At 43.3% G+C, this 19,675-nt stretch overlaps 1 protein-coding gene across 1 annotated transcript in view; it reads left to right on the forward strand.

Moving 5' to 3' along the window:
* Positions 1-3,116: 3,116 nt before the first annotated feature.
* The window catches only part of FNDC1 (fibronectin type III domain containing 1), a 49,942-nt gene continuing 33,383 nt past the window's right edge, over positions 3,117-19,675 (forward strand). Inside the window, exons 1-8 of the mRNA XM_054162510.1 lie at positions 3,117-3,171; positions 3,656-3,865; positions 5,676-5,774; positions 9,598-9,712; positions 10,913-11,100; positions 11,417-11,524; positions 16,084-16,272; positions 17,065-19,410. Of these exons, the coding sequence (XP_054018485.1) occupies positions 3,117-3,171; positions 3,656-3,865; positions 5,676-5,774; positions 9,598-9,712; positions 10,913-11,100; positions 11,417-11,524; positions 16,084-16,272; positions 17,065-19,410 (3,310 nt within the window). The remainder of the gene's footprint in view (positions 3,172-3,655; positions 3,866-5,675; positions 5,775-9,597; positions 9,713-10,912; positions 11,101-11,416; positions 11,525-16,083; positions 16,273-17,064; positions 19,411-19,675) is intronic.

The following is a 19,675-nucleotide window of genomic DNA, read 5'->3' on the forward strand; positions in this document are numbered from 1 at the left end:
CTTCATGTTGATCCAAAATCTTGTCTTGAGACTTCTGCTAAGGATTCAGGCAACCTTCCCAAGTTCAGGAGGATTAGACTGAAGCCCAGAGAAGTGGTGGAAACATTCCCCCTAAAAGTGATTAATGTCTTTGGCCTTTTCTGAATGCCCATTTTTCCGGAATGGACTCAGCTGGCTTAGAAGGAGCTGTGGTATTGAACAAACAGCAGTGCAATGTTCCCATTGTGTGATGTGGGGATATGTTATGCCTGGTAGTGAGCAAAATACTGTGGCTTCTGTTTTCAGTTGGTTCTTCTGTTAGTAAATATACCCCAGCCTGCTTCACTGAGAGTGCAAACTGCCATATGTAATATGAGGTGACTTTCTTTCCTCTGGGAGAATGAAGTTTTATTTACTGATCTCTGAGTCTCTGTATGTGGTGGTTATTTGTGCTTAAATGAGGCATTTTTTAGTATCACATTAATCTGTTTGGAGGAGCCTGGAGGATTTGTGCAAGGTTCTGTTAAAGATGGATGAAAAAAGATGCATGAAACCCATCACCCAGTGGCCACAGCTCTGCCTAGTGCTTCTCTCATTTCCACCCATGCTACTTTGTTCTCAGCCTTTTCTCAGTCTCAGCACTATGTTTATTCCTTGTTTTTATCAGGTTTCCATGTGTGTTCCTATTTTCATGTCACCTTTAATATTATTTTAGTAGTTCTTCCACTGATTTTGATCTTCTGTTTCAACTCCTCCTTTCCATGCCCCTTTTCTTGGACCTGTTCTTGTCTGCCTTGGTCTAGGATTGAAATGATGCCTTGATTTTTTAAGAAGTTATTCTTTCTTTAGCCCAGCGTGGCAAAAAAATTGAGTCTGTGGTCTCTTGAGCAGGTTCAAATCTTGTCATCTCCAGGTTCACTTCCAGCACCTAGATGTGCAATGAATGGGATCCTAGTGATGCAGGAGGGTGATGGGATGTGTCTTCATACTGCTTAATCTGTGACAACATCACCTCATTCTTTTTTCATTATCTGTGAGCTGTTCAAGACTCTTGTTCCTTGGGAGTTCAGTGTCCCCACAGCAAGGGACTACTTTGGGAACTGAATTACTTAGATGATGTATGAGATTTGTTTCTTCTTCCTCCCACCCCTTCCCTGATGAATGTAGCTTGTTTAGGACAATGGTTTTGTTATTATTTTAAAAAATCTTAATTATTATTCTTATTTTGCATTTTTTTATGATGAATGATCCTGGACAGCAGGACCAAACTCTAGTTCCTAAGGGCACGGTGAGCTTTTCTTTTTGCTCAGCCTTCATACTCCCAGGGTTATCCTTCCTGTCGAAATTTAGGATGTTTCCTCAACCCAAGACTAGAGGAGGAGACCAGGGTAGGAGAGTGCTCAGGTGCAGAGGCTGTGACAGCAGGAGGAAGTTACTTGCTGTCCTATGGGAGACTAAAGGAGTGGGAAATTTCCTGACTGGGAGTGATGACTTTACAGTGCTGCTGAGCTTGGTGGGACAGCAGTCCTGCAGGTGCTCCTACAGGGTGGTGTGACTCCAACATCACTTTCTTCTTTGTGGCTGAAGTTAGGGCATTCAGCCTTACCTTGTTTCTGGCTAATGGCTCACAGGATGTGGGCAGCAGTGAGGTGGTGAATTTCCTTCTGCTTTTTGGTTTTAACAGGAAATCCCTTTCAAGCTTGGCACAGACCTCACACAAAAATACTGGGTTTGATGGATCAGAAGTTACCAGCAGAGGAATTTGAACCATTCTCTGATAGCTGTACCCTGGATGCCTTCAGATTTCTGCTAGTTGAACTGTGACAAGGAAGGGTAAATAGAAATTGGAGATAACTAGTGAAATACAATGGCCAGTAAAGTGTGATGCTACCATAAGGAAAGTAATCTAAGCCTTAGAAAGCCCTGGTTTTGAAATCTCAGCTGATTCCTCGCATTCAGCATTAGGGTCCATAAACTTCTCTTTGTGTAAAGCCACATCTGTTCTAAATTGAATACTTTCCATATGGTTCTCTGGCTGGGGTAGTTCCTTTTGTATCCTTTGTCCCTTACAACTCTCTATTTTAATTCCAGTTGGAAGCTGTGGCTTTGACTAGGGCAGCAGAGCTGATGGACTGCAGCATCCTCACAGCCTGGCTAGGCCAGTGGGCTTTTGGTGCTTTGAGACCACCAAGAGGAAACCTGAATGGTGTGCTTGCACCACAACTAGGCAAGCTGTAGGGGTCTGGGAAAGTGTGTCTGGTTGAAGGGAGGTGTTACCCCTCTCATGCCGGGGCTGCACTGCTCAAGATAGTTGTGGAGAGTTGTGTAGTAATGACTACCTACCACAAAGGGACTACAAGGAGGGGCTGCTGGAGCAGAGCTGGACCAGCCTGACAAACAAGAAGATAGGATGACATCCTATGGCAGGCAACTGGTTCTTAATTGGAGTCTGCAAAGAAATAATGGAAAAAGATATGCTTTTGATGTATATAGGGACATGCAGACATCAATGCATACATACTTAATGTGTTTAAGTGATATCATGAATAAATATGAGCTCCTGAACTGGTGCTGGAAAGAGAATCTCACTATTGCTCTGATGGAGAGGACTTTGGTACATTGCCCCTTGTTTGTCCAGGTCTCTGGCAGTTTTTTCTGTCCCAGTCTCTTGTTCTCTTGACACTGCTGTGATTGCTGTGTCAGGCTTCGCTAGTGAGTAAAAGGGTTTGAATATACCATGTAACCTCTGTGCTGTCAGAATTGCTTAACCTAGTGCTTGCTGGAATAGCATTGCTAGAAGAGATTGAGAGAGACCTGCTTTAAATGCAAAATGTAAAAGATATGAGACAAAACACATGTGGGGATCTCAGTCCTGGATGGTGCTGCCAACACTTTTTTTCCTTCTGGTTGCTCAGCTGGTAACCTACACAGTAGCACGGTGCAGGTCATGTGCAGTGGAGAGTGCCACAAAAACTGGAGATGACACTTGGAGCAATCAAACTGGTTGGCACTTCTTAAAAGAATGATGCCAACTGGACAGCAAATGTAAACATAAACATCTTGCATAAGGTACCTGTTACAGTACTGGGTGCTCAAGGGATTGTATAATGGGAATTTGGGAAGTCAAGAGTTGAAGCATGTGCAAAATAGACCTGTTAAGTATGAGGCATTCAGAGGACAGACCCATTATTGGTAGGTTTAGGAGACAAGAACCTGCTTTTAATGTGGATTGCTTTCTAACAGAAAGTTTAAAAATAGTGAAATGGTTCTGTACATTTTACTCTGATCTTTAGCTCACCCCCCCAAAAAAATATTATTGTGCCTGAACTAGGGAAAGGGAATTAAAAAAAAAAAAGGCAAATATTAAAGAGAAAAGCTGCATGGCATCCCCAGTTTCTGGTGGAGTCCTTGTATGAGGATATGTTTTCATTTCTGATGTCTTGCACCACTCTGTCTGCAGAGCCTGAGAACAGGTGTAGCCGAGTATTGTACATCCCTCTTGGAAAACTTCTTGTTACTGCAGTTGGATTTTATAGCAAAATCTAAAAACTGCAAAATTGTGCCTTTGGTTCTTACAGTGTTTAATAGAAGTGCTCGCCACAGAAGCGGGCTGCTATACGCCTCGTGCGCTTCGTAATGACTGTGATGAATTTTGTGTGTGTGCTTATTTTTTAAGAGAAGGACGTGCCAAGTAGACCTCTGAGAGTGCGTGACCAGTCTCCAGATGGCAAGCTACCTCTTCGTTGGAAGCCACCTTATGGAGCAGGCTTCAGAGGTCCGCGCAGCAGATCCCAAGGGTACCTCCGTGGGTACGGAGAGAGCAGCCGAAGGATGAGTTATGCGCCACTGCCACAAGAGCGACAAAACCAGGAAGTGAGAAAACTAGGTGAGTGGGATTTCCCTGATAGCATCTAGCTGAGCTAGCAGATTTCTGTAATCCCCTGTGTTCGCAGATCACATGTAGTTGTAGCCATCAAAATAACTTCTTCCTTTAAATGAAAATGCTCACTATATTTGCATTCTGTAGCATACTGTTAACACAAAAATACAATGACCAGGGTAGAAAGTGTAGCAAAGCTTGATTCTGTGTTAAAGAGATGCTGTATGTGAGTTACCACTATTAATAGCAGAGGGAAGGGCTGGGGAGAAGAGCTATAGCCCAGACTCTCCTTAAATGTGGTGGGACCACTCTTAAATCTGTACTTACTTGTCCTCTTCTTACACTTTGTATCCTGATATAATTTCATGCAAGTGGAGAGAAAACTTAATGCTTTAGTTAAATGTATCCACTCTTAGTATTAAAACTGTTTCATAGGCTCTGTACTAGGGTGTTGCATGCATGTGTGTATGTTCTCTACAGTTCTTTCACAAGTCCTGGTCACTAAGAGCTCTTGAGACACTCAGGTTGGCCTCTTCTGTGCTCCCTGATGTGCAGTGGGGGTTTACATTTGTGCTCTGGATCACCTGTCCTTCATTTAAAGGATTTCCCATCTAACAGTATCAATGGGATTTGCAAATCCGTTTGCACCGTTTGTGAGACTTGACAGTGTTGTGGCTGACCTATCTCTGTGCTGCTGCATGAGTACCTCTCTCCAGAGTGGGCACTAGGTCTGTACTCACAAGTCTTACTTTGGTCCTGTGCTGTCCAGGTATGTTTGTTCAAGTTTGGGCTTCTTTCTCTCAAAATCTCTCCAGTAGGGTGGAAGCCCATCCCACAGATAGTCTTGCCTTGGGTTACAAAATGGATCACTCTCATCACACCTCATCACTCTCTGCAACTACCTGAAAGGATGTTGAAGTGAGGAGGGGGCCTGCCTCTTCTCCTTAGTGGCAAGTGACAGGACTAGAGGAAATGATTACAACCTGCACCAGGGCAGGTTTAGGCTGGGTGTTAGGAAATACTCCTTCACAGAGAGGGTTATCAAACATGGGAATGATCTGCCCAGGGCAGTGATGGAATCACTGGCCCTGAAGGTGTTTAAGCAGTGTGTGGACCTGGTGCTTGGGGACGTTCTTTAGTGTTGGCCTTTCAGTGCTGGGTTGAATGTTGGAATGGATGATCTTTGAGGTCTTTTCCAACTGGATGTTTTATGTGATTCTGTGATTAATTTTATGCATTACTTGTGGAGGGAGCATGCCGGCATCTCTCTTGAGGTGAAAGGGCTGAGACACATAGTTGTGGCAGACACTCTCCTGTTTGATGCACGCACATACCACAGCTGTACAGGTTGAGAGCCTGTCCAGGCTGTATAGAAAACAATGAAAAATCTTGTCACAGATTTAGTGGGAGTTCACTTACTCTTGATGAGAAATACTGTATAACTTCTTGTTTTCATTACTTTTATACTGTGCTTTTTTAAAGACAGAGAATCAGTGTTGTTTAAATAATCAAATTATCGGGAGAAGAGCACAATCCTAGGATAGAGGACTTGTGATGATATTTTCATGTTAATAATTTGCTTTCCTGCTTCTAAAGTACCAACTTTACTGTTCTTACTGTATGTATTTTGAACCCTCCAATATAAATGCTGTGATTCTAAATAAAGTAACTTTCAAGTAAGCTGCTTCTGTCATCTCATTAAGGAATCATCTGTATCTCATTAAGGAATAAAACAGAGTTCTGCCTGAAAAAACTACAACATTTTTTTAATGAAAAAGTTTACAGGAAAGCTCCAATTTTTTCCCTACATGTACAGCCTCTGAGTCAGTTCATGTGGTTTCACTGCCATCAAGGAGCTCCCAAAGGCGAAGCCAACCTGTCTATAGGTCATCTTTAACGAAAAGAAAAGTCACAGGTATGTTTTTTTCATGTTTACTGTCAATTCATGAAAATGTTTGAATGCCATGAAATAGTCTTGTGATTTTTAGACTGCAAGTCTTTTGGTGCTGGAGCTGCTAAGCTTTTCTCTGTGCATTAAAGACCTTGATGAATGTCTCCAAATGCTTCTCTAATTCAAGCAGGATTAATAAAATCATAGAACTTTGCAACATGATTGGTTTGGTCTCTGTTGTTTGATATTTTTTGATTTTTTTTTGTTCTTGTCATTTATTTATTCTTTAAAATCGTCTCTTCTGTAGCAGTTCACAAATGTTATGCACTGCAGTGATCTCATGAGAAGGCTTCATTAAATCAAAGCCAGAATGCTCCTGATGGCATACCCTCTCATCAGATCTCTGCCCCCTTTTCTGAAAGGTTGACTTCCAGAAGCCTAAAGCTGTTCAGCAAAAGTTTTTACTTTCTTTTGGAAAGAAGACATTGCATACTGCTACCAGCGTTAAAAAGGCAGAGCGAGATACTGAGTCCTACTCTTCCAATGGAATGAGAATGCTGTGGGGTTGGCAGAGTGTTGAAGTGTTTTGATGGTGATTGAGAACACCTTTGTCAGAATTGAAACCCATGGTGTATTGAAACTCTGCCTCTCACTTTTTCTGGGCAGGTGATGCCATCCACTTATGCTCACTTTCTCTCTTCAGGTGTTTCTATTGGAAAACTTTGTGAATAGATCTCCTAAGCCCCTGTGTGTTGTAGGCAGGGTCTCCTAGACCACTTCTGTGTATTACCCATTTCGTTTGGAAAATGTGGAATTGTTTGAGAACCCTCTGCATTAAAAATTTGACTGGAAGAAGTGAAATGTGCTTCCCTGCTTCTGGCCTTCTGTGGGGGTAGTGCTGAGTTTCAGGATAACATGTCACCCACTGAAGAGAAGAGCAAATGTTCCCTGGATTTCGTTTGTGCATGAGTATGTTAGCTAGAGAATGTCATTGTACTCTAGACTTTACTGGCCCTTTTTCTTTCTTGAGACATCAATATTTTTTTCCAGTTATAGAATTGCAGAATGGTAGGGGTTGGAAGGAACCTTAGGAGATCATCAAGTCCACCCTCCCTTCCAAAGACCTAGGGCAGTCTGCACAGGAAGGAAACTCCAAAGAGCTTTCTGGGTAGCCTGTTCCAGTGCTCTGAAACAAGTATTATTCTTTTGTGTCTCTGGGAGACTTGGGAATAAATGCTGTGACACTAGTAGGAAAATGTATACATTTTCATGGGGTAGTAGTTAGACTAAACTGGGAAAACTGATGGATAGATAGAAAAAGAAGCCTCATAAACATTGAAAATCTCCCCAAAAAATCAAATTAGCTTCACTTAATTTTAGACTTTAATAAATTTTCTAATTGGGAGGATTATAAGGCTGTTGTCAGAGGATGTAGGGAGGCATCTAGGAAAGCTAAGACCTCCTTGGAATTCAACCTTGCAAGGCAGGTCAAGGACAACAGAAAGGGCTTCTTCAAATACATTGCTGGAAAAAGTAACACTAGAGGCAATGTAAGCCCCCTGCCGAATGAGGTGGGTGCCTTTGTGACAGAGGATACAAAGAGGGCAGAGTTACTAAATGCCTTCTTTGTCTCCATCTATACTGCTAGAGACTGTCCTCAGGAGCCCCAGTATCCTGAGGCACCAGAGGAAGACATGACAAAGGAGTTTTCCTTGGTTGATGAGGACTGGGTTAGGGGACAGTTAAGCAATCTGGACATCCATAAATCCATGGGTCCTGATGGCATGCACCTGTGGGTGCTGAGGGAGCTGGTGGAGGTCATTGCCAGACCACTCTCCACCATCTTTGGTAAGTCATGGTGGACAGGATAGGTGCCTGGGGACTGGAGGAAGGCAAATGTCACTCTAGACTTCAAAAAGGGTAAGAAGGAGGATCCAGGTAACTATTGATCTATCAGCCTCACCTCCATCTCTGGAAAGGTAATGGAGCACTGTCCTTACACATGCCGAGGACAAGAGGGTCATTAGGAGCAGTCAGCATGGTTTTACCAAGAAGTCATGTCTGACCAACCTGATAGTCTTGTATGAGGACATAACCAGGTAGATAGATGATGGCAGAGCAGTGGATGTGGTTTGTCTCGATTTCAGTAAAGCATTTGACACTGTCTCCCACAGCATCCTTGCAGCTAAACTGAAGCAGTGTGGTCTGGATGATCAGGTAGTGAGGTGGATTGAGAACTGGTTGAAGAAAAGAAGTCAGAGAGTTGTGATGAATGAGGCAAAGTCTAGTTGGAGGCCTATATTTAGTGGAGTCCCTCAGGGGTCAGTACTGGAACCAGTGCTGTTCAATAAATTCATCAATGACCTGGATGAGGGCACAGAGCACTGTCAGCAAGTTTGCTGATGACACCAAACTGGGTGGAGTGGCTGACATACCAGAGGGTTGTGCTGCCTTTCAGTGAGACTTAGGCTGGAGAGCTGGGCAGGAAGAAATTTAAAGAAGTTCCAAAAGGGCAAGTGGGAAGTCCTGCACCTGGGAAAGAACAACCCCATGGATCAGTATAGGTTGCAGACTGACCTGTTGGAGAGCAGTAAAGGGGAAAATGACCTGAGGGTCCTAGTGGATAGGAGGTTGACCATGAGCCAGTAGTGTGCTCCTGTCGCCAAGAAGGACAATGCCATTCTGGGGTGTATTAGAAGGGCTGGGGTTAGTAGGTTGAGAGAGAATAGAATGGAATAGAATAGAATAGAATAAACCAGGTTGGAAGAGACCCTCAAAATCATCGTGTCCAACCTATCATCCTGCTCTGTTCTGCCCTGATGAGGCCACATCTGGAATGTTGTGTCCAGTTCTGGGCTCCTCAGATCAAGAAGGACAGGGAACTGCTTGAGGGGGTCCAGCACAGAGCCACAAAAATGATTAAGACAGTGGAATATCTTCCTTATGGGGAGAGACTGAGTGAGCTAGGGTTCTTTAGCTTGCAGAAGAGGAGACTGAGAGGTGACCTCATTAATGTTTATAAATATGTAAAGGGTGAGTGCCAAGAGGATGGAGTCAGGCTCTTCTGGATGATGCCCAATGACAGGACAAGGGGCAGTGGGTGGAAGTTTAGGCATGGGAAGTTCCATGTAAATATGAAGAAAAATTTGTTCACTGTGAGAGTGACAGAACACTGAAACAAGCTGCCCAGCGGGGTTGTGGAATTTCCCTTTCTGGAGATACTCAAATCATGCCTGGATGCATTCCAGTGTAATCTGCTCTAGGTGATCCTGCTCCGGCAGGGGATTGGACTAGATGATCTTTCAAGGTCCCTTCCAACCATTAACATTCTGTGATTCTGTGATTTGCCAAAGGTAGTCCGATATGCCTTGTATACCATTAAAAATGAAAAACAGAATTCAGACAACCTCTTTGAATCACTCAAAAATAAAAATAATTCTCCTTCATGAAGACTTTTTGACAGTCCTTGGTTTTATTGCCCTACAAAATTAAATCAGGTTTTAAAATAACTTTTTTTGGCAAGGCAAAATTTCTGCTCTCCAGGCAGCTCTAGTAGTGAATTTGCTAGAGATAACAAGTGTCAATATCTTAATAAGACATTTGCTGCAAGTAACAGTTTGCAGACTCCTAGAATATTGAAGGGCTGTAAAGTATAAAAGACTCTGGTCATGTGAGCATACAAGTAACAGAAGAAATTATATTTCCATGGGGTACCAATTCACTTAATTTTCCACTGCCACTGTATTTGTTATTCATCTGTCCTGTGTATGTATTATCATGTCAGCTGAAGGCAGTTACTGCAGCTCCGGTGTTGCTATTGATACGCTATTTTGTTTTGCTGTTTCAGAGGAGGAAGAGGTGGAGGTGGCACAAGACATAACTGTTCGAGTTATGTCCTCTCACTCTGTACTCGTTGTTTGGACAGACCCTCTGTATGAAAAACAGAAAGCTGCAGCAAACAGGTAGTTAGCCCTGTGTGTTCTGAATGCATATTAAAGGTGAACAGCGGCCAGTGCGCTGATGATTGCGTTTGCATTTATTGAGTTACAACTGGTTATGAGCATAATTTCTCTTAAAGCATAAGAATTTGCATATCTCTAACTGTGGCATTGGCTGGTAGGTGATGCTTCAGAGGAGCTATTAGAAATCTGTGTGAGTGAATATGAAGTGATGTAGCTTCCTGGCCTCCCTGTGCCCTTCTCTCTAGTATTTAGAGGTTGGTGTAAATTCTGGACTATAGGAGTAGCTGTCAGTCTTCTGAAATGTTATCATCACCAAATAGGGACATTTTGGTATTCCAGTGCTGGTGTGTCACCACAGTCAGCAAATTCTCACGTGTGTAGGCCACAGAGCTGAGGGGTTAAGTTGGATTGTCATAACAGGCTGCAGCTTCAAGGCAGCCATACAGCAGGTGAAGGAAACATCGCTGCAATAGGAAAGATGCCTGTCAGTGCTCTCTGCATCCACTGATCCTCCAGAAGCCCTGTGCAACCGAGGCTGAACAGGTCAGAGGCTCCTATGAGTGCAACTGCTTGGCTTGCAGCACATGCTGCAGCAGTCTGTGACCAAAATAAACAGAGAAATGGGCTGGAAATGACCGAAAGTCTGAAAGTGCTCAATTGTGTTTCTCAGTCTGGGAACACCAAAAGGCTGTGCAGCCCAGCACTGAAACACACTGAGTGGCACAGCAGGAGAAGCTGTAATTTTAGATATTCTCATTTTCTTTGTGGAAGTGGTTATCTGGGTAGACACGTGGGAATCAAGCTGTTGACACTGTTCTGGGAGCAAGGAGGTCCCAGCCATCTGGCCATGCTTATGGCCATGGAAAAGCAAGATGGTGGTGTAGAGCCCTCTGGAATGCCAAACTTGGTTTGAAAAGTCTTGTGACTACCCTCAGGGGCAAATGGTGTTTTGATTAAGAGGCTGGAAAGAGCAGTCCATCCCTTAGGGTGAAGGCAAACAGACACCACTAGAGCAAGCAAATGTTTCCTTAAAGGATACTGACTCTCGGTGGTGGTGGCACTTTGTTGTTTGCATTTTGGTAGATTTCCCAGTAAGCCCCAGCTGGCTGGCTGAAGGGGAAGCATCCCCGTCCCTCTCTGCTGCTGCTAACGCTAGGCTTCGACGTGTGAATTTTTATTTTCCTGTGTTTTTGACACCAGGCAATACAGTGTTCGCTATCGGGAAAAGGGGGAATCGGCACGGTGGGATTACAAGCAGGTCTCCAACCGGCGGGCACTGGTGGAGAATCTGGTGCCAGACACCATGTATGAGTTTGCTGTCCAAATCGTGGAGGGATATAAGGAAGGCAAATGGAGCGCATCTGTTTACCAGCGGACCCCAGAAGCAGGTGTGTATTCAAAGACCCTTGGGGTAATAGGGTTTGAGCCGTGAAATAGGGCTGGCTTGAGGGAAAGCCAGAATAAGTGATTGCCTGCAACAGCGCAGTCTTGGGAACATAGGAAAAGCCTTGGGGCTGCTGCCTGCATTCCTGCAGCAGTGCCCTGGCAAGGACGTTGGGCTGCTCTTGTGGTTTTATTGCCCCACAAAATGAAATCAAATTTTAAAATCGCCTTTTTCTTCCTAAGGCAAAATTTTTGCTCTCCAGGCAGGTGTATGCAATGTAGGTCACCTACTCGCATCTTCTGTGTGTGGTTGTTTCACAGCTCCTGCCAGCGCACCTGAAAATTTGGATGTCTGGCCACTAAAGGGGAAACCAACCTCTGTAGCAGCATCCTGGGATGTTCTCCCAGAGAGTGAAGGAAAGGTCAAAGGTAAGTTATCAGTCTTGTTTTTTAACCTCCTCAAGGAGCTGGTTGTCTTAAAGCCAGGCTGCCACTCTGCAGCAAACTGGAACTGCTGACTGGCCTAGGATTTTTTCACTTACTAACAGCTTATATCTGAGCAAGATTTTCTTGTTTCCAGTCCAATGTCTCTGCACTGCCACTGGGAATCCATCATCAACATGTGCCTGGGATGTCAGAGCTTCCTGGGGTGTCACACATGCATGCCTACCTCTTCTTTTGATAAGCAGGTCAAAATGAAACTTGAGAAAGATGTTTCCCAAAGGATTTGTAACAGTTAGGTAAAGAAAGTTTGAATATTTGCCAAGAAAGTGAGTGGGTTTATGTTGCTTTCTGTTTCTAGTTCATCATGGAAGGAAAGCCTCAGCTTAAGAAGCAAGTGCAAATAGTGATTTCAACAGATCTCACACACAAACTTTCTATACTGTAGTGTTATTGTGCATGATCATGAAGCTCATCTGTCAGTGGCTATTTACTTGCTTAAGATTTTTAAAATAAAGCTTTGCTGGATTTCTGCCCCTCCCCCCCTCCTTCAAAAATGAAAGGCTGATTTTTTTGACCTCTTCTGTTCTCCAGTAGTTGATGGGATTGTATTCTCAAGTTACACAAGTTTTTGGAGGACCCTTATCAGCACTGTAGTATCTCAGGATTTAAAGAAACATTTGGCCTTGAGGGAAATATACTGTGTCAATATACAAGGTCTACTTCATGTGTTCTTCAGGGCAGTGGTGGAATTCTTTCCTCTTTGAAGTCAGTAAAAGTCTTGCCAATTGCTTCAGTGGAGCTGCAGTTGTGTCAAAGGATGTTGACTTACTGGAGCGTGTCCAGAAAAGGGCAACAAGGTTGGTGAGGGGCTTGGAGCACAAGCCCTATGAGGAGAGATTGAGGGAGCTGGGGTTGCTTAGTCTGGAGAGGAGGAGACTCAGGGGTGACCTTATTGCTCTCTACAACTACCTGAAGGGGAGTTGTAGTGAGGTGGAGGTTGGTCTCTTCTCCCAGGCAACCAGTACCAGAACAAGAGGGCACAGTCTCAGACTGCATCAGGGGAGGTTTAGGCTGGATGTGAGGAGGAAGTTTTACACAGAGAGAGTGATTGCCCACTGGAATGGGCTGCCTGAGGAGGTGGTGGGGTCGCCGTCGCTGGGGGTGTTCAGGGCGAGGCTTGACAGGATACTTGGTTGCATGGTTTAGTTTAGTTGATTGGGTAGTGTTGGATGATAGGTTGGACACGATGATCTCGAAGGTCTCTTCCAACCTGGTTTATTCTATTCTATTCTAAAGAATTGTTTCTTAAAGTAGGGTCATGCAGGGACATTAGATAAAATTTCAGATCTCCAAACTTTGAGTAGTCTGTAGCTCTATGTCCATTTTTATCTGCTGTTTCCTAGATAATTGGTCCAAGTTAATAATTTTAAAGATAGCCCATATTCAAGAGCTGAACACTTATATGTGTCAAATATATAATTGTTTTTCTTGAGTATGAAATATTACAAGGCGAGGTCTTAATTTAAAACTAAATTAATTACCAAAGTGGTATTTATACCAGCTAAATGAAATCACCAAACTTTGTCTTTTGGTCTTTCTGGTTTTCAACCTTGTCTTTTTATATGTGTATACCACATATTAAAGTAATTGGAGAAAATGCCCTCCAGTAGCAATTTGAGAATTACCAGAAGTTACACCAGTGTCTCTGCAATTAAAGCAACTCATATCAAAAACCAATCCAAAGTTTACCATGTCTTCTAGTACATTCAATTACAACACTAATCCTAAACTGAACTGTGAGAGCAGGAGTAGGGTTTCTGAAGTGGCAACAAGGCCTTGCTTTGCTCTCTGCAGTGTTGCCTGGCCCTGGCTATAGTTAAGCACTGAGTGTTGGATTTTGATTTTGTTGGACAAATGTGCTGTTGTTGCCATTTGGCAATATGTGAATGGTAGCAAATGAGTGCCATTATGCAGCATGTGTGGGACAACCAGGTGATCGGGTCCAGCTGTCATGGGTTCATGAAGGGCAGGTTCTGCTCAACAAACCCGATCTCCTTCTATGACAGGGTGACCTGCTCAGTGGATGAGGGAAAGTCTGTGGATGTTGTTTACCTGGACTTTAGTAAAGCATTGGACACTGTCTCCCACAACATCCACTTTGAGGAACTGGCTGCTCATGGCTTGGATGGGTGGATACTTCTCTGGGTTAAAAACTGGGTAGATGGCCAAGCCCAAAGTGGTGGTGAATGACATTAAATCCAGTTGGTAGCCAGTCAGAAGTAGTGTTCCCCAGGGCTCAGCTTTGGGGCCAGTTCTCTTTAATATCTTTATCAATGATCTGGATGAGGCAGTAGAATGCTTCCCCAGTAAGTTTGTGGATGACACTAAGGTGGGAGGAAGTGTTGATCTGCTTGACAGTAGGAAGGCTCTGCAGAAGGATCTGGTTGGGCTGGATCAATGGGCTGAGGTCAGTTGTATGAGTTTTTACAAGACCAAGTACCAGGTCATGCACTTGGGTCACAGCAACCCCATGCAGGCTTGGGGAAAAGTGACCTGGGTGTGCTGATCAACATCTGGCTGAATGTGAGCCAGCAGTGTGCTCAGGCATCCAAAGAGGCCAACAACATCTTGTCCTGTACCAGGAACAGTGCAACTAGCAGGACCAGGAAAGTGATTTTGCACCCTTTACTCAGCACTGATGAGGCTGCACCTTGAGTACTGCATTCAGTTTTGACGCCCTTGCAACAAGAAAGACATTGAGTTGCTGGAGCATGTCCAGAGAAGGGCGGTGAAGGTGGTGAATGGTCTGGAGAACAGGCCTTGTGAGGAGTGGCTGAGGGAAGTGGGGTTATTTAGTCTGGGGAAAAGGAGGATGAGGGGAGACCTTGTTGTTCTCTACAGCTACCTAAAAGAAGGTTGTAGCAAGTTGGGTGCTGGTCTTGTTTCCCTAGTAACAAGTGATAGGATGAGAAGAAATGGCCTTAGGCTGCACCAGGGGAGGTTTTGATTGGATGTTAGAAGAAACTTTTTCACTGAAATGATTATCAAACCCTGGAATAGGCTCCCCAGGAGCTGAATCCCCATCCCTGGAGATTTAAAAGACACATAGATGTGGTACTGAGGTAGAGTTAGATAATGATTGGATTGGTTGATCTTAAAGTTCTTTTCCAACAGAAACAATTCTATGATTCTATAATATAATATAATATAATATAATATAATATAATATAATATAATATAATATAATATAATATAATATAATATAATATAATATAATATAATATAATATAATAATAGCCTGGTAGAAGTATCTTTTGTGAATACGAACCTCAGTCATCCAGGCATGAATTTTTACCTTCTGGCCTTACAGCAAAAACCCCTCTAAGCAAAAACTCATCTGGAAACACTTGCAGTAATATTGTTTCCAAGGGCTTTGGTGTTTTCATGATGATCCCCTACCTCAGACTTCTGCACTGTTAAGGTCTTTGGAGCTGGCAGAGCTGCTTTTACACCACTAGGCTCTTAAGTACAGTGCAGTGATAGCTGTATAAAGACTGTTGGAAACGTAGGACAAGAAAGTAATAAATAGCAATTAATAATATCACTTGATGTTAATACTGATCTCTTGAGTGATAATTATGTGAATAGACCATTTTGTTCACCTTCCAAGTACTTTCAGTGGGAGAGAAAAAACTTTAACATTCTTATGTGCTGTGGATGTATCTCCAATCAGCAACACAGCTGTGTGTTGTCCAGCATTGCCAGCAACTTATGTTTTGGAAGAATATTCTCTGGATCATGTGTTGTCAATGGCAAATACCATGTTAGCTGAGCAAGAAATTCAAAATTTCTTTTTCTTAGGAAGTCTAAAAGCCACTTGTGGTTCATCAACTATGACAATATGGCTATGTACTACAAAACATTTGCACAGTCTTTCAGACTAGATTTTCACAACCAGTAGGACAATGCATATTTTACTCTAAATGTTTGTGCATGCTTTCTGCCTCCAGTACATTTTTACTTTGTAGGTTTTTACTTTCCTCTGTTATTTCTAATTAAGGGCAGTTAATTTTTTCAGAGGACTCATTTTTCCCCTCTTATTAGCTGATATCCAGAAACTAGAAGAGTGTCCTGGTGCAGCACACTAAACCGTACAGTAATTGTTGCTGTAGCTTTCTCATGTTCCCCCCACCTTCCCTGGACATGTGCATGACTGTTGTCCAGCTGCTCTTGATGACACTTCACTCTGATGGGCATCGTTGCTTATGTATTTTTACAAAGATATAGCTAACATCTTCTATCATTGGCTCATTGATGTGATTTAGTTTTGTTTAAGATGAACATGTTCAACTTAACCTACGGTGTATAAGTATCTCTCTCTCTCTCTCTCATGTCTTTATACTCCAGCTGTTGACTCAGTGTGCATTGCTAGTGTATTAATTTTAGTAATGCACGTTCTAATTCATCCTACCCATACAGTCTGTCCGCTGGAAACAGGACTGTTTTCAGTTTCCTCCTTCCAACCGTCTGCCAAATCATTTCAGAATACATTCTTTCATACGCCCCGGCTCTCAAGCCCTTTGGAGCCAAGTCCATCACCTACTCTGGAGCTACAACATCAGCCATAATAGACGGTCTGCAGGCTGGCGAGCGCTACATTTTCAAAATTCGTGCAGCAAACAGGAGGGGACCAGGTCCTCAGTCTAAAGCCTTCACTGTTGCCATCCCAGCAGGTAAGCACTAAGCTGTGCACCAGTTTCATGGTCTGCCCGTTCTTACCTTGGTGCCAGTTATGTTAATTCTTACTAACTTAGCTTCCTCTGCACTCCATTTAACCTGTGGGATTTTACTTCCTTAATATTGTTTCTGGTAGCTCTTTTCATCACTATATTACCCAAAGAGGTGGGTAAACATTTGTCACTCTGCACTATGTAAAAGGATATTTTCTGGACCTTTTAATATCATAAAGAAATACCCCCTTTCCTGAATGAAAACAATGTGTGCTTCTGTTATTCAAAGACCAAAGAATACCAATACTTTGCGTCTTTGTTTGCACTATTCCTGACAACTCCTCCACTTGACATCCATTTAGTGACTTACTCAAATACCACTCGTGCTGGCTTCTTGACAAACAGATGCTGTTGTGGGGGCAGAAGATATTCCGAGTTAACTAAAAATGTGGGCCACAGATTCAGATGGGATAATGCAGCACCATGCCGTCAATATGACTAAGCTCTGCTGAAGATTTGGTTCCACTGATGTTTTTGTTGCTGCTTTTAGATACTTGATTTTAATTGCATTTTAATTCCTCTAAGTTTTACCTAAGCCACAATAGTTCCATGTAACTACCTTCCTAAAACCCAAGACTTACTCAGCCCAACTCCACAGGCTGATTAATGTGGAAGTAATTATTGTCTCCTATTCCCAGAAGTTGTTTTGATTTTGTTACCTGGCTGGTTTCTTCTCTTGCTCAGCTATTTATGCCTCTTCTGTTGTTCTAAATAAACACTTTTTTCCCCCCCCAGCTGCTCATGAGGATTCAGTTGCTCAGCAACAAACAAATACTGGAGATAATTCAGGGGCTAAAAAAATTGGGCATACTGGCTCATCTTCTTCTCAAACTTCTTCAGGTTCTTCAAAAGTCCAGCCATTACTTTCCTCTAAGCAGTCATCTGTTCGTTCACCTAGTGTTAGCGATAAAAAGAATCCTCTTTCTGAGTATAAGAATAAAATCTTGACTCGAGGAGTCCTAAGTAAATCTCAGTTACCCTCTAGGAAAGCAGGAGAACTGGAACCTGATCTCCAGTCCACTGAGGTGACAGATGATCGTGATTCCTCTCAAGAAGCTCCAACGACACTGCCAAAAGCCCAGGATCAGAGGAGAAATGTTAGACCCCTATCTCCTAGTCGGCCAGTCCATCCTGTCCTTGCCTCAGGGAGGACCTCTGTTCAAACCCACACATCAGAGGTGTCACAGCAGACAAAAACAGAGAAACGTGAGCCACCAGCACTGGTACCATCATCAGCACAACACTCTTCTGCCTCGTCTGTTCCTAAATACACAGACAATGAAACAAAGCAACTGAGGCAAAGTAATGTACCTTTGAAAACTGCTTCCCATGGTCTGCCTGCCAAAAAAAATGATGTTGCAGCTAATGTGGAAGGAAAGACAGAACCCATGGTGGTGAAAGTGTCATCTAAAACTTCAGATCCTGGCCACTTGGCTTTGCCATCAAATCGACAGTCTGCCGTCTCTCGTGATGTTGTCCCAAGCCATCCCAGAGGGTCTGGCTCTCTAAGTCATTCACATCAGCACTCTTCCAAATCAGCAGATTCCTATGCTCGTGATAGCCGTAATGAGTTTGACAGTGAAGAAACAGAGGACAGAGCAGGACAGCCCAGTTCTAGATCACAGCAAACAAGGCTTCCCTCAGGCTCCAGTTCTCGCACGTGGAAGGATTCAAAATTAGCTGCAGTGGCAGTGTCATCAAGATCTGCTGTTTCTAGTCATGTTTTACCTCACTCTCGCTCTTCCACCAGTGCCAAATCTGATGGAAAGAATGTTGATAAGAATTATATGGAGAACTCACAAGATTCAAGCTCCTTATTTTCTTCTCCACCCTCTTCCAGGCAGTCTTCTTCAGCAATCTATCCCAAGACAAGAAATCCTCAGGTTGATACTGATTCTCATCTCAGAGAGACACACAGTGAAAAGTCACCCCACACTGCCTCAGAACAACAGAGTAGAGCAGCTGCTCTGGAGAAGCATTCTCTTTTGCAGTCTTCTCTTTCTAAACATAAGCCTGAAGAGCAGGACATACAAGAGGTAAAAGAAATGCTTGCTCGATCAAAACCAGGTTTATCTTTGCCTAAAAAGATATTCCACTCTCATCTTCCGTTGGAGAAGACCTCTCACTCAGAGGCTCCACAGAGGGCACAAACCAGTCCGTCCTTACTGCATTCAAGGGGCCGGCGCCTCCCATCTCATGTCTCATCCCAGAGTAATGAAGAATTGCAGGAATATGATGATGAGGATGTAATAGAAAGCAGTGACAGAGCAAGCAGCCGCACTGTCTTTCCAAAAGAGGTGTCCCCTTCTAGGGGATTACCTGCATCTTTCTCTCAGGGAAGCTCAAGTTCATCTCTATCAAAGCGACAGCAGCCAGCTTCTCAGGTACCAAAAATTCCTCATCCAGACTCCAGTTCTGCCAGTGATGCAGCAAAAAATAATCAGAACAATCCAAGGTTGTCATCCACTTCTTCAAGACAATCTCACCCTTCATTACCTACTCGCTCAAAGGCTGCTACAAGAACAGTGTCCCAAACAGATAAAAGGTACGGCCTGTTGCCCTCAAAAACATCCCAAGCTGAACTTCCTCGAAATGTGCCTTCCTCCTCTTTATCTAAATCTCATCAGTCAGTTTCTAACAATGAGGATGATTATTACAGTGAAAATGATGAGAAAGAAGTGGAAGAGAAACCTACGTCTTTGGCAGCAAAATGGTCCCCTTCTGTTTCTAGAGGTAACAAAAACTTACACGGTGACAGTACTAATAAAAGGAAATCTTTTGACACTGTTCTACTTCACCAAGTAGGGTCTGAAGAAGAAGAGAAAGAAAAAACTCCATTAAAAATACATTCTTCTGAATCACCAGAAAGCTCTGCCATAGCATCACGGATTATTCAGTCCTCTAACAAGCACATCCCATCTAAACCAAGCTTTGTCTGGCCACGTTCTTCTACATCTACCACCACACACACTGTTTCTCCAACAGTTTCTTCTACCACTTTGTCCCCTCGCCAGCGACTGCTGAACTCCAGGCTACGGAGCTCTTCCCAACGACAGTTTACTAGACCTGCTTATAGACAAGGTATCTTGTTTCTGTTGTAGTAATCTTGCTGAATTGTGTTTTCCCTAAGATTAGCAGTTAGATGAAAAGTTCTCCATCAGAATGCAGGTTCATTTCTTTAGTATAATATATTACTTTTTATTTTTTGTGGTTCTCTGGCAGCCTAGTTTTTGAGGATGCTGCCTAATTGGTGCCCCAGACCTATGGTTCTGCAGTCTATTCTGCACAGGATCCCATGATCCACAGGGGAGGTGAAAAATTGGGAAAAGGGCTATGCTGCTATTGA

Source organism: Dryobates pubescens, chromosome 6 (assembly GCF_014839835.1).
Source record: "Dryobates pubescens isolate bDryPub1 chromosome 6, bDryPub1.pri, whole genome shotgun sequence".
NCBI classification, from domain to species: Eukaryota; Metazoa; Chordata; class Aves; order Piciformes; family Picidae; genus Dryobates; species Dryobates pubescens.